At 40.2% G+C, this 13,198-nt stretch overlaps 1 protein-coding gene across 1 annotated transcript; it reads right to left on the bottom strand.

Annotated features, from left to right (window-relative positions):
- Positions 1 to 10,686: 10,686 nt before the first annotated feature.
- On the bottom strand, positions 10,687 to 11,619 carry LOC129061534 (olfactory receptor 7C1-like). Its single transcript, XM_054562213.1, has one exon. It carries the CDS (start codon positions 11,617 to 11,619, stop codon positions 10,687 to 10,689), a length of 933 nt encoding a protein of 310 aa, XP_054418188.1.
- Positions 11,620 to 13,198: the final 1,579 nt, after the last annotated feature.

The following is a 13,198-nucleotide window of genomic DNA, read 5'->3' as shown; positions in this document are numbered from 1 at the left end:
AGAAGATCACAACTATGAATGGTAAGGTGACAAAAAATTCACAACTATCAACAACTGAACCCCAAAAACAACAAAACAAACAACTAGAACAGGAACAGAATCACAGAAATGGCGATCACATGGAGGGCTATCAGCAAAGGGGGGTGGGAGAGAATGAAGGAAAAGGCACAGGGAATAGGAAGCATAAATGGTGGGTACAAAACAGACAGGGGGAGGTTAAGAATAATACAGGAAATGGAGAAGCCAAAGAACTTATATGTACGACCAATGGACATGAATTAAATGGGGGGAATGCTGGTGGGAGTGGGGAGTGTAGGGCGAAGGGGGAGAAAAGGGAGAAAATGGGACAACAGTAATAGCATAATCAATAAAATATACTTAAAAAACAAATTCTCATCTGTGTGATATGGAGAGCAGCATAAGAATTTTCTTAGAACTGTCAAATTAAAGAAATTGAAGAGTGAAATGAAGTTTGTCCCACAGGTAATGCTGTGCATTATTTAAAGTACTGAAAAAAGGAAAAATCAAGATAGTGGAGGAGTGAATGGAAGTCACACTGACCTCCACCCAGGACCAATCTGGAATTACATCTAAATTGTGGAGAAATCACCTGGAAGAAACAACGGAACAATACTGAGAGAGAAGCCTTATAATCTCAGACAGACAGGAGAATCGGCTTTAGCACAATCTAACTGCCACTTACCCTGGTCTCCAGAAGAGTCAGGGGTAGAGTGGACTAGAGACACCTGAGGAGACACTGGGAAGGAGGCTTTGGGGAGAGAACTGAGAGAGTAACCAGCAGGATCCCAGTGCTGACTCATCTCCGTACGGCAGCAGCCATCTTGCTTTGGCAGACTACTCCCCTGAGTGGCAGCAGCATGAGAAGACACAATAGCTCTGCCCCCAGGAGGGACGCTGCCCCGGCGCGGTGGTGCTAAAGCCTGACTGCTGAGTACAGAGTGGAAGCCACAGACAGTCGATCCCTGGCTAAAGGGGGCGCAGAGTGGTCTAGAGACACATGAGAAAATAGTGGAATTGGAGGCTTTGGGGAGAGAATGGAGAGAGTGGCCAGTGGGATCCTGGTGCTGACTCATCCCCCATACGGCAGCAGCCATCTTGCTCAGGCCGATCATTCCCCTGCACAGCAGCAGCGTGAGAAGACACAATAGCCCTGCTCTCAAGAGGGACTGTGCTCCGCCCTGAAGTGTATAAGCCTGACTGTTGAGTGCAGAGTGACCAGATTAACGACTGAAGGAGATAGCCACAGACAGCAGATTCCTAGAAGTCTCAAACAGGCTGCCTAAGGTCAGACAGGGACAACAGCTGACATCATCAGACACAGATCCAGAAAGAAAAAACAGTGGTCTCCTACCATAGAAGTCCACACCGCAAAGTCAGGAAATCAAGACAGGTCAATTTAAGAAGGAGAAACAAAAAAGAAGAGTCTCACAAATAATGGGAAGACAAAGAAACACCACCCAATTGAAGGGAAAGGAGGAATCCCCAAAAAGAGAACCAAATGAAATAATGGCAAGTAAACAATCAGATATTGAGTGCCAAACAACAGTTCTAAGAAAGCTCAATGAGCTCGGTGAGCTCAGAGAGAATTACAAAAATCTACAGGGAAACTATGAGGAACTTACTGCAAACTATTTCAGCATGAAAAAGGACATAGAAACTATCAATAAGAGGCAAGAGGAAATGAAGAATACAATTTCTGAATTGAAGAACACAGTAGAAGGAATCAAAAGTAGGCTAGATGAAGCTGAGGACTGAGTCAGAGAGCTAGAAGATAAGGTAGGAAAAAACTCCCAGAAAGGGCAAGGAAATGATGAAAGACTCAAAAAGAATGAAGAAACACTGAGGGAAATGCAGGAGAACCTGAAACTTAATAATATCCATATAATAGGGATAACAGAAGGAGAAGAGGATGGGGAAGGGATAGAGAACTTGCTTGAAAAAGTCATGATGGAAAACTTCCCTCAGTGGAGGAGAGAAAAAGTCACCCAAGTCCAGGAAGCACAGAGGGTCCCATTCAAGAGGAACCCAAAGAGGCACATTCCAAGACACATCATCATTAAAATGGCAAATATCAAAGACAAACAGAGAATCCTAAAGGCAGCAAGGGAGAAAGAAGTAGTAACAGACAAGGGAGCCCTGATACAGCTAGCAGCTGACTTCTCAACAGAAACACTGCAAGCTAGAAGGGAATGGCCAGAAGTGTTCCAAGTAATGAAAGGCAAAGACTTCTCTACCCAGCAAGGCTCTCAATTAAAGTGGAAGGCAAAATAAGGAGTGTCCCAGACAAAAGAAGGCTAAAAGAATACATCTCCACCAAACCAGCATTGCAAAATATGCTAAAGGAACTGCTTTAAGAAGATGAAGAAAAGAGTCTATTAACACCCAGTTCCTTTCACAGTCACCAATACTTGATATTACTAATATTTTTAATACTTATTAACCTGATTGTGACAATGATGTGTTATTTTAATTGTTCCTTTATTATTTTTGAAACTAACCCTGTTTTTGTATGTTTCTTGCCAATTTCTATTGCCAATTAAAAAAGCTTTAAAAGACTCTTTGGTATTCTGTATTCATTTTTTAATTAAATATTTGTAGAATTTTTCCTACCCCAAAACTCAACTATTACCGTTTTTAGATGTGCTGCAAATACTTTCCTAATTCTATTACTTGTCCTTTAACATTTTAATATGTATATTACTGTATAGTCTTAAACGTTTAATATAGTCATATTGTCAATATTATACTTTATGTCTTCTAGGTTTGAATATTTTACTTCAGAGTAAGAAAAATATTAGTTTGTATTTTCTTCTAAATCTCCTTAGATTTTACATATTGATTTTTATCTCACCTGAATATTTTTTGTCTAATGTGTGAAATAGGACTCTATATTTGTTTTATTCCAAGTAATAGTGGTCCATGCACCTTATTTGTTGAATAAGCCTTATTTCCCCCATTGATTTGAAATGTCAATATAATCACATATTCCATTAGATAGATATACACATTTGTTTCTATAATGCTTATTTTATTTCATTGATCTACTTGATTATTTCTGTGCTGGTGTCATGTTGCTTCAATTGCTGAGACTTTATAATGGTTTTAAATTTTTTAATATTTTATAATGTGTTTTGACATTTAAAAAATAAACAAAACAATCTGCATTTACAAAAAAAAAAAAGGAAAGAAAGAAGGAACTCCTACCTTTTGTGACAACATGGATGGAATTGGACAATATTATGCTAATGAAATGAGCCAGTCGGTGAAAGGCATATACCATATAAACTCATCTATAGGTGGAATCTATTCAACAAAATAAACTAATGAATAAACAAACCACAGGTATGGAAACAAGGAGCAGACTGAAAGTGAGCAGAGGGGATGGGGAAGGAGGACAATGGTAGAAAGAAGGGGAAGGGAGTAGACATGAACATGTATGAATGACCCATGGACATGGACAACCATGTGGGAATTGACTGTGGGAACAGGGAGAGGGGATGGGATGGGTGGAGGGGGGCGAAGGGGGAAAAACAGAGACAAATGTAACAGAATAAACATGATTTCAAAAAAATAAAAAATAAAGTGCTGAAATTGAGTATGTGTTTCACAGAGAGACTTAAAATGCAATGCTGTGGTAAACGGGAACTCAGGGAACAGCATGTGTAGTATGAGAGTATTTAGGTGCGTTTTCAAGAAAACTGCTATGAATACAAAACTCATTACTAATATTATAAACATACTGAAAGGATAATGCACCCACCAGGTTCATGACAGTGTTTGTCTTTGCAGAACTGAAGTGCAGAGGAGGATCATGCAGGGATAGGAAAAACCCTCAAGTTTTATCAGTAATAAATATAAATTCTACAGTATGTATTACTAAATATTTATATTTTAATATGGACAGTAGGTAAAAATGGTATTGAAAACAATCGATAACATTAATACAACATTTATTCGTTGTCTGACAATGGTTCTCTACTCTGCTTGGTGATAGCATGCCCAGAGGACTTATGTGTAGAAAATCTGATTTAATTGGTTACACATTATGGCAGCCGCACACTAAATTTTTTAATTATATTTTAATTTTATTGTATTTTTTTTACCCCTTATCCCCACTAAACCCACTTTCGCTTACTCCCACTTGCCCCCCACCAGAAACACCACACTATTGTCTGTGTCCATAAGTTCTTTCTCTCTTTCCTTTTTGCTCAGTTTCTCCTCTCCCAAAGCCTCCACCACCAGAGCTGTCTGCCTGGTCTCTATCTATGCATCTGTCTCCGTTTTGCTTGTTAGTTCAGCTTCTTCATTTGATTCCATATTTTAGAGAAATAATGTGGTACTTGTCTTTCTCTGGCAGGCTTATATCATTTATCTCTAAATTTGAAAGATGGGTGGGTATTTATAAAGATCAATTAATATTGATAACCACTGTTTAGCTAGTTTATGTTTATAATTTAATTTTATTTCTTACAGCAACTCTATAAGGTCAGTTCAATCAATATACCATTTTACAGATAAACTAACTACTCATATGTTTGTAATATTAGTTTTTACTCTATTTCCTTTAGCTTTTTCCCAAATTACATAATTTTGGAGACAAAATAGTTTGTTATCATATAGCTTATATAAAGGCAGGTAGTACTTACACGTTAGAAATGATCAGCTTTATCCACAGGAATCTAGGATGTCACACAAAGGGAGAAAAATGTTGACAACGTAATGCTTTAGTAATTCGTTGTATTTTGATCTGTCAGGAGAAATGAGCCGAGCTGCCTTCAGGGAGCCGAACTGAGGAGACGTGCAGTCCCTCTGTCAGGAAGAACTGACTTGGAAGCATTTAGGCTGCCATAGGAAGGCCAACTTACGGTCTGAGGCCTGGCTTTGGTCTTCAGTTTCTCAACTGTTTGTTAGAAGGTTGTATTTGATGAGAAATCAACACTTCACAAATGTTTGGGGTTAGCAACAAATTTAAGAACAAATTTAAGCCACGACGAACAAAATCAGGAAAGTGTAAACTCATCCGCAGCTCCTTCTCTGAGACTGTGTATCGCTGACAGAAAATAAGCTTTCTCAAAAGAAAAACAAGTACAGAGTATTCCTGAAAGTTAATAATTATCTAATCATCAGTGCATTGTAAACTAACACCATCTTTAGGATCAGGGGTGCTGCATGATTTTGTGAGTTTAACAAAGATGTATTTCTCAAATGTGAAGCCCGCCAAGGCCAACTATTTACATGTTTGAGTTATAGGTGAAGGACTCTGACCAGACAACCCACACGTTTGAGCAGGCGCTTATGTCCTTGAAGGAGGGACATCATAAAGCCAAAAAAAGCTGAGAACCCTTGAAGATATTTGTCACACAAGTATGCTATCAGATAATGAATGTTTTATTTTAAGTTAGAATCCAGTTATTGGAGTTTTAGCTCTTCTAGACTATATTCCTAATTAAGGGAATTTCTGGTACTGCATTTGAACGAGATAAAGTACATTCAATTGCTCCTTAGCGGGTTTCAGTTAAGATGATTTTTTTCTTAGAAAGCAATATGGCCCGTTCCGGATTTTTCCTTGAAAATTGGAAAGCTGATATTGTCCTCTGTTGATGGACTTTTTTAAATCTCAAGTGTCCTTTCTTCTCTAATATTCTTTGACCCAGTGTCTCTTAAGCGGGTGTATATAGAAATAGGTAAATAGCCCAGCTATCGGTAAGGAGAGGTTTGTAAAAGGAGTTCACAACTGAGAAATGTTGCTGAAGGTTAAGGGTGGGGGTGAGTGGTGTATTGTCCTCAAGCTCAAGTGTAAATATTTTATTTGTGAATTTCTCGAATCCAAAACATGGACGCCTCTATACTTGTTTTATTTACTCCACACTCCCTTGTTTTTCAAACTGTGTCCTGTCTGCACAGAGGCACGGAATCGAACAGATGACTCAGATTCTCCGTTCTGGGACTGTCAGGTGATCCAGAGCTGCGGCCTCTTCTATTTGGGCTGTTCCTGGCCATGCACCTGGTGACCGTGCTGCGTCACAAAAGGGTGGGTGAACCATTTATATACATGGTTGGTCTTATGGCATAACGAATTGCCATATTCAGTATCTCATTAGCATAACGGTTCAGGTATGGTCCACGGTGTCCATCACAAATAACCCATCGCTTCTATCACTAGCTATATTTCAAGGGCTTATAGGTTATCTCCCAAGAACTGGGGCAAAAGTCATATCTCTCTGTAAGTGAGGCCAAGTTCACTCCCACACATCTGCTCTTCCACAGGTGTTGATTCTAGGGGTGCTACTTGCTAAACATCCTGCATGCTCATCACTGTCTCTGAGTCTCTTTGTGAGACTCCTGACTAATACAATTTTTTTGGGAATTTTAAAAAGACAATTCCCAGGTAGTTCTTTGAATGGTGAGCGATGCTCTCTAAACTTCAAGCCTAGTGCTTGGCTCAGTGATTGGAAAATCCAAGGAGAGGAGCTGAGTGTTTGAAATATTGGGGCATAGGGAGGCGCCTGTAGAAAATCTTAATGAATCTAGATATCCAAAGTCAGAGTTGCCTGATACAAAGGGAGTGCAGAGCTTGAGATAATAAGGTAATATAACATCTGCAGGAGTATTATTCTTCAAAAATGTTTCTTTTAAAATATTAAATCTTAGAGTGTAAATAAAGTATGAGTTAAGGATGATAATTTATTTGGCCTCTGTCATCCTCTTGAAATTTCTAGAGGCCCTATGGCTCAATCAGAAGCATCCACTTTACCTGATTTTGTTAGAAAGTTTGACCAGTTTCCCCAGACTCCTCTGTTGCTTGGGTTCAGAAGGCGTTGAGCACAGGGTTAATGGCAGTGACTAACACTAAGGATATTCTGTCGTCCTGGGAGGAGGAGGTTTCTGAAGACCTGAGGAACTTTCCAAGTCTTGCCCATTAGAATACAGAGATGCACAGACAGGCGATGTCAAATAGTCGAAGGAACTCTCACTGCAAGCTGGCCGACGTACTACTTAACTCTCTTTGTGTTCCCACTGTCAAAATGCACTAGCATATAGCTACTCAGAGCTTCTGCTGGACAAGCCTTCTGTCTCAGGTCACTGAGACCTCCCAATTTTGTCATTTTAGTTTTTCTTTCCTTTTTCCTTACACCAATCGATGAACTCATCTTAGCCACATTGCCTTAGGTAAAGGATTTGCATTTCCTACTCTCCAAAAACAGTTCAGATAGACATGCTGCTCCTGCAAGAGTGTCCTCAAAGTCTTCAGAATGGTCGCTTTCTCCCCCTTGACATGGCAGCCAGGTTGCTTTCTCTTAGGTGTCATCAGAACGTGTGACTTCTCTGCTTAGAACCTTCTGACCATTTCCTGTTATTCCTAGAATAAAATGTGAACTCCTTGCCAAGGTCTATAAACCCTTCACGGTTTGGTCTCTCCTACCCCTTTCCACCTTCCAACTCCCTCGCTGGTCACTGGTCCATTCTAAGCATTTCCCTGGGAGCTCATGCGTGCCGAACTTCAGGCCCTGCTCCACCTGCTGAAGCAGAACCTCTGTGGCTGGAACCCGTTACAGGCGATCTGTTGCATGCCAAGCTTGTTTACACTTACTGGCTTTCTAGTCCTTCTTTGTGACCTCCCAACCGTTAAACTTAATTATCTACGTCTAAAGAATTCTTCCTCTCTCTTATTCAACTTCCCACTTAAGTGTCAGCACTTAAAGATGCCTGACCACCCATCTAACTTCTCCTGATGTTCTCTCCACTCAGTTAGTCTGTATTCCTCCGGTATTGTCATTACCTTCTGAGTGGACTCTCATGTCTCAAGCATTACAAAAGGCAATCTTTGTGCCAGGCTGCCTCAGTTTCTGTGTTCCAAATTAAACTGATGCAGGTCTTCAAGAAAGAGAGTTTTGGTCTTCTCCAATCCAAAGTATTTTTGTGAAATGTGATATTATTGGCATTAACAGGCGAGACATCGGGCACTTTCATTTCCAAAAAGATACTTCCCTAGAAATTGATTATAAAGATATTTCTATAAAAGCTTTTGATTAAGGCAAAGAGGAATTGCACGAGACACAGTCAAACAGGTAAGGAAGACTTCATTTAAGACTATGCAATAGTGGTCGAGAAGATTGCAATAAGGGGGAGAGACTGAACTCAACTCCAGGGAAAGGAAAGGCAGGAGAATTTCTAAACTGGTATGATCTCGTTTATATGCAATCCCCGGAATGGGCAAATCCATAGAGAGAGAAAGTAGATTAACAGTTGTCAGGGGATGGGTGCAGCGTGGCAATGGGGACTGACTGCTGGCAGGTACAGGGCTTTTGAAAACTTCCTCATCACAGTTGACATTCAATATTATTTTTATGTTTCTTTCAGGTGTACAACATAGTGCTTAGACATTTACATAATTGCTGAAGTCATACCGTCCCTAATTAATCATAAATTGTTAGTAGAATATTATTGACTGCATTTCATATGCTGTGTGTTATATCCTCATGACTATTTAGGAACTACCAACTTATATTTGTTATTTACTTCACCTTTTTCACCCAGTCCACCAATCCTCCTTTTACCTGGTAACCATCTGTTTGTTTTCTGTATCTATGAATCTGTGTTGGTGTTCTTTGTTTACTTATTTTATTTTTAGGTTCCACATAGAAGTGAAATCATAGGCTATTTGTCTCTCTCTGACTGACTTATTTCACTTAGTATAATACCTTCGAAGTCCAGACATCTTGTCGTAAATGGTATGATTCCATTTTTTTTAATATTCCACTGTTTATATGTCCCATTTCTCTTTTGTCCAGTTGTTCTATTTATGGGCATTCAGGTTGCTTCCATACTTTGGCAACTGTAAATAATGCTGCTGTGAACATAGCAGTGAATATATCTTTTTGAATGAGTGTTTTGGATTTCTTCAGCTAAATACCAGAAGTGGAGTTGCTGGGTCATAAGGTAGCTCTATTTTTAATTTTTTCAGGAATCTCCAGACTATTCTCCATGGTGGTGGCACCGACTTGCAATCCCATCAACAGTGCAGGAGGGTTCCCTTTTTTTTTAATCCACATCCTGTCCTACACTTGTTTGCTGATTTAGAGGACAGCCATTGTGACAGGTGTGAGGTGATAGCTCATTGGGGTTTCAGTTTGCATTGCTCTGATGAGTAGTGAGGTTGAGCATCATTTAACGTCTGTTGACCACCTGCATGTCCTCTTTGGAGAAATATATATTCTCAGGTCCTCAGACAAGTTTTTTAATAGGATTTCTTACTTTTTTTTTTTAGTGTTAAGTTGTACGAGTTCTTTATAAATTGTGGATACTAGATCTTTTTTGGAAGTATCATTGGGTAATATCTTCTCTCCGTAAGAAGGTTTGCATTGCATTTTGTTGATGGTTTCCTTTGCTGTGCAAAAACCTTTTAGTTTGATGTAGTCCCATTCACTTATTTTTTTCTTTTGTTTCCCTCTTCTGAGGAAATATGTCAGAAAAAATATTACTAGGAACAATATCAGGGAGCTTACTGCCTAGGTTTCTTTCTAGGAGTTTTATGGTTTGGCATCTTACATTTATATCTTTAATCCATTTTGAGTTTACTCTTGGGTACGGTGTAAGAAGGTCTAGTTTCATTCTTTTCCGAGATGAATATTGATGCATTTATGTCATCCTCTCCTGCCTGCAGTGCCTTGGGAAACACCATGATGCGAAGACCTAAGATACCCACTTTCTCTATGGTGAAGAAGATATGGAACTGAACATGATATATCAGGAGAGCCACAGGCCCTCACGTATCCTGTGTCACCTGCACCTCTGGCAATCACACACCTAGAGTGGCGATTCTGTGACTCAGTTATCGCTCTCCTGAGTTGCACTGCAGTGCTGTGTCCTGAAACCATGTCTAAAGATATGTCGTCCTTTCAACCAGATTTCTTTTTTTTTTTTTACTCTCTGGTCTCTTGTATTTTAGTCTTAAAGTATTCACCTCAAAATAAGACTGAATGAATAATTTATTAGCATCTGATCAAATCTAATATACTGGGTCCTGTGGTTTTTCTATCTGTAGTGATACATTATTACAGCTCATTTTGGAAGTGCACTAAGCAAATAATGGTGAATAGTTCAACCTTATGAATAACCAAATAAAGATTTATCAAACAGTGTATTTTCTGATGAACATATAATGTGATATGATAAACTCTGGGATGCAGGATTTAAACTCCATGAGCACAATGTTTTTGTATTTTTGTTGTTGTTGTTGTTCTTCACTGCTGTATTCCAGGCACCTATAACAGCATAGCACATGAGAAAGGCTCAATAAATATTGTTGAATGAGTGACTTTGGTAAGAACTAGCAATGGTTCTCAATAAGTTGTGCTATGTCATAATTTTTTCATTCAGCTGTTCTCAGTCGGTTCCTGAAGTGGCTGGTATCGACCTGCAGGGTTGGAAATCCGAGATGAGGTGTGGTAATACATAATAAATGGAAGGTGTGAGGAGAGTAGAACTGAGAATAACAGAGGAATCACTATAAGAGGTTAAGACAAAGTGTTTAAAAAGCCATTGTATCCATAGTCCTATACAAAGAATGGATGGCAAGCAAAATTCGAGGTGATGAAGAGGTGGGATTTCTTTAGCCAGCTGCTGCTACTCCGTCGGCTTAAAATCCCAGGATGAGTATCCCCATTATGGAATATACAGCGTTCTCCCGAGAACCTTTTGTAGAGCCCCCTTGATGTCCCTGTTCCGCAGGCTGTAGATGAAGGGGTTCAGCATTGGGGTGACCACAGTGTACATCACCGAGGCTATCATGCCCCTCCAGGAAGGCGCATCAGAGCTGAGGTACACCCCAAGGCCTGTCCCATAGAATAAAGAAACCGTGGACAGGTGAGACCCACAGGTAGAGAATGCTTTATATTTCCGATCTGCTGAAGGGATTCTCAGGATTGAGGAAACAATTCGAATATAGGACAAAAGAATCCCTGAGAAGGGAACAATGCCAAGAAGTCCAGTTACCATATAGAGCAGGATGTGATTGATGAGTGTATCCGAGCAGGCAAGCGTGATGGCCTGAGCAAGTTCACAGTAGAAGTGTGAAATCACCCACCTGGTACAGAAAGACAGCCGCAACATCAACAGGCTCTGGATCAGGGAGTATGTTAAGCTGATGAGCCAGGACCCAAGAACCAGGAGACCACAGAGGTGGGGGTTCATGATGACTGGGTACTGTAAGGGGTGACAGATGGCCACAAACCGGTCATAGGCCATCACTGTGAGGAGGAAAGTGTCTGTAACTCCGAAAATCATAAAAAAACACATTTGAGTGATGCAGCCTGCATAGGTGATGGCTTTGCTCTGTGTCTGGATGTTCACCAGCATCTTCGGGATGGTGGTGGAGGTGAAACCGATGTCAGCCAAGGACAGGTTGCAGAGGAAGAAGTACATGGGCGTGTGGAGGTGGGAGTCAGAGCTGACGGCCAGGATGATGAGCAGGTTCCCGAGCACAGTGACCAGGTACATGGAGAGGAACAGACAGAATAAGAGGGGTTGATGCTCTGAGTCTTGGGAAAATCCCAGAAGTATAAAATCTGAAAACCTTGTTTGATTTCCTGTTTCCATGTTGCTAACACCTCAGCCTGATGATTGAGGAAGAAAATAGCATGAAATAGACACCTGACATGTAATGGAGAATGAATTCACTCTACTATATAAAGCTATCTCTATTAATCTTAGTAAATGTGAAAGCTAGCATTTTAAACCTGATTTTTCCTCAGAGTTAGAAATTGCATATTAAATTTTTTTTATAGTATAGTTTACAGTTCAGCAGTTTCAGTTCCTGTGTGAATCTAAGGAGAAGCCTGACCCCGAGGCCCTAGTTAATGCCAACTGCCCAGACACAGGAGTGCAACTGACAAAATCAGATGGCCAAGTCCAGGACGCTGCTCATGAAAATCCATATTGGGACCATCAGTGGCACTGCCTGCATGTCCACAGCTCTTCCTCAAGCTCTTTGTTCTGCTTTCCCTCTCCTTCCTTATAAAAACCTTTGCCTGCACTGCGATGTTGAGGTTGGTTTTGGGGCTTGAGACCCCCATCTTCTCTTGTGGCTGGCACTTGAACGAACCTCTTTCCTTTTCACCTGCACCTGTCTCATGACTTTGGCTTTTCTTGTGGCAGGCAGCCAACCTGGGATTGGTTTCAGATAGACCTTGATAATCTCTACTTTTTAACTCTTGAAGCAAATGACTGGGCATAAAAGCCTTAAACAAAATTTAGGTATTCTATGTAGTTTTGTTACAGGCAACATTTCTTATTGTTGATTAGTCCTTGTTTGTTATCCTCTGGAATACTCATCTATCCTCTTTATCTCTGGCTTGAAATGATCGCTTAACAGTTAAGAGCTACTTTGGACCTTAGAGACAAAATGGTTTGTACTCACTCTAACACAAAAATGAAACATGAGGTCTGATGAATTCAGTAACTTGATCTGGGTTGTCTGCCATCTCTGGGGCTCACAAAAGGGACAGATAACCATATCTCAGAGGTGAGAAAATTTCAGAGGCTATCTTAAATATCTGGACAGAGTATTAGAGAATGAGTAGAATGTAGGTTCACTTCTTAAAGAAAAATAAAGGAAAATTTACACCAAATAATAAACCACATTAACCAACATTTATGACTTAATGTATCAGAGATGATGAACACTTTGTAGGAACAGAGCCAGATGCTTCCTGGACATATGTGAACGGACAAAATACCTTTCATCTGCGAAGTTAAGGGACTGGTTCAAATGTCCAAGGGAAGAGCCAACATTAAAACTTAAAAGAGGGGAAGAGTGATCGAGGAACATATATAAAGGACACACGGACAAAGCCAAAGGGTGTGGGTTTGAGGGTGGGAGATGGGGATGGATTGGGCAGGCAGGGTTGGGGAGTAGTGGAGGGAAAGTGGAGACAACTGTCCTTGAACAACAATAAAAATTTTTTTAAAAGACTGAAATTATGTCAGTAGCCTAAGATATACTACAATGATCACAAACAGAATTTTGAATCAAGTTGTCTATGCTGTTCATTAAATACTGGGGACAGTGAAATTGCACAGGATTTTAACTTACGAGGCTCAAAAGATGAGAGTCAGATTTGCACTCACATTAAGGTGACACTTAGAATGGGGCTGGTAACATGGGGGACTCATTCAC

Source organism: Pteronotus mesoamericanus, unplaced genomic scaffold (genome assembly GCF_021234165.1).
Source record: "Pteronotus mesoamericanus isolate MK-2021 breed Mesoamerican mustached bat unplaced genomic scaffold, CSHL_Meso_final scaffold_636, whole genome shotgun sequence".
In the NCBI taxonomy this organism is placed as follows: Eukaryota; Metazoa; Chordata; class Mammalia; order Chiroptera; family Mormoopidae; genus Pteronotus; species Pteronotus mesoamericanus.
The sequence above is the reverse complement of the archived record's forward strand: the minus strand, read 5'-3'. Positions and strand labels throughout refer to the sequence as shown.

What these genes read in the sequence shown, in the direction of transcription:
- LOC129061534 (XM_054562213.1), bottom strand. Translation starts at nt 11,619, where the DNA reads ATGGAAACAGGAAATCAAACAAGGTTTTCAGATTTTATACTTCTGGGA.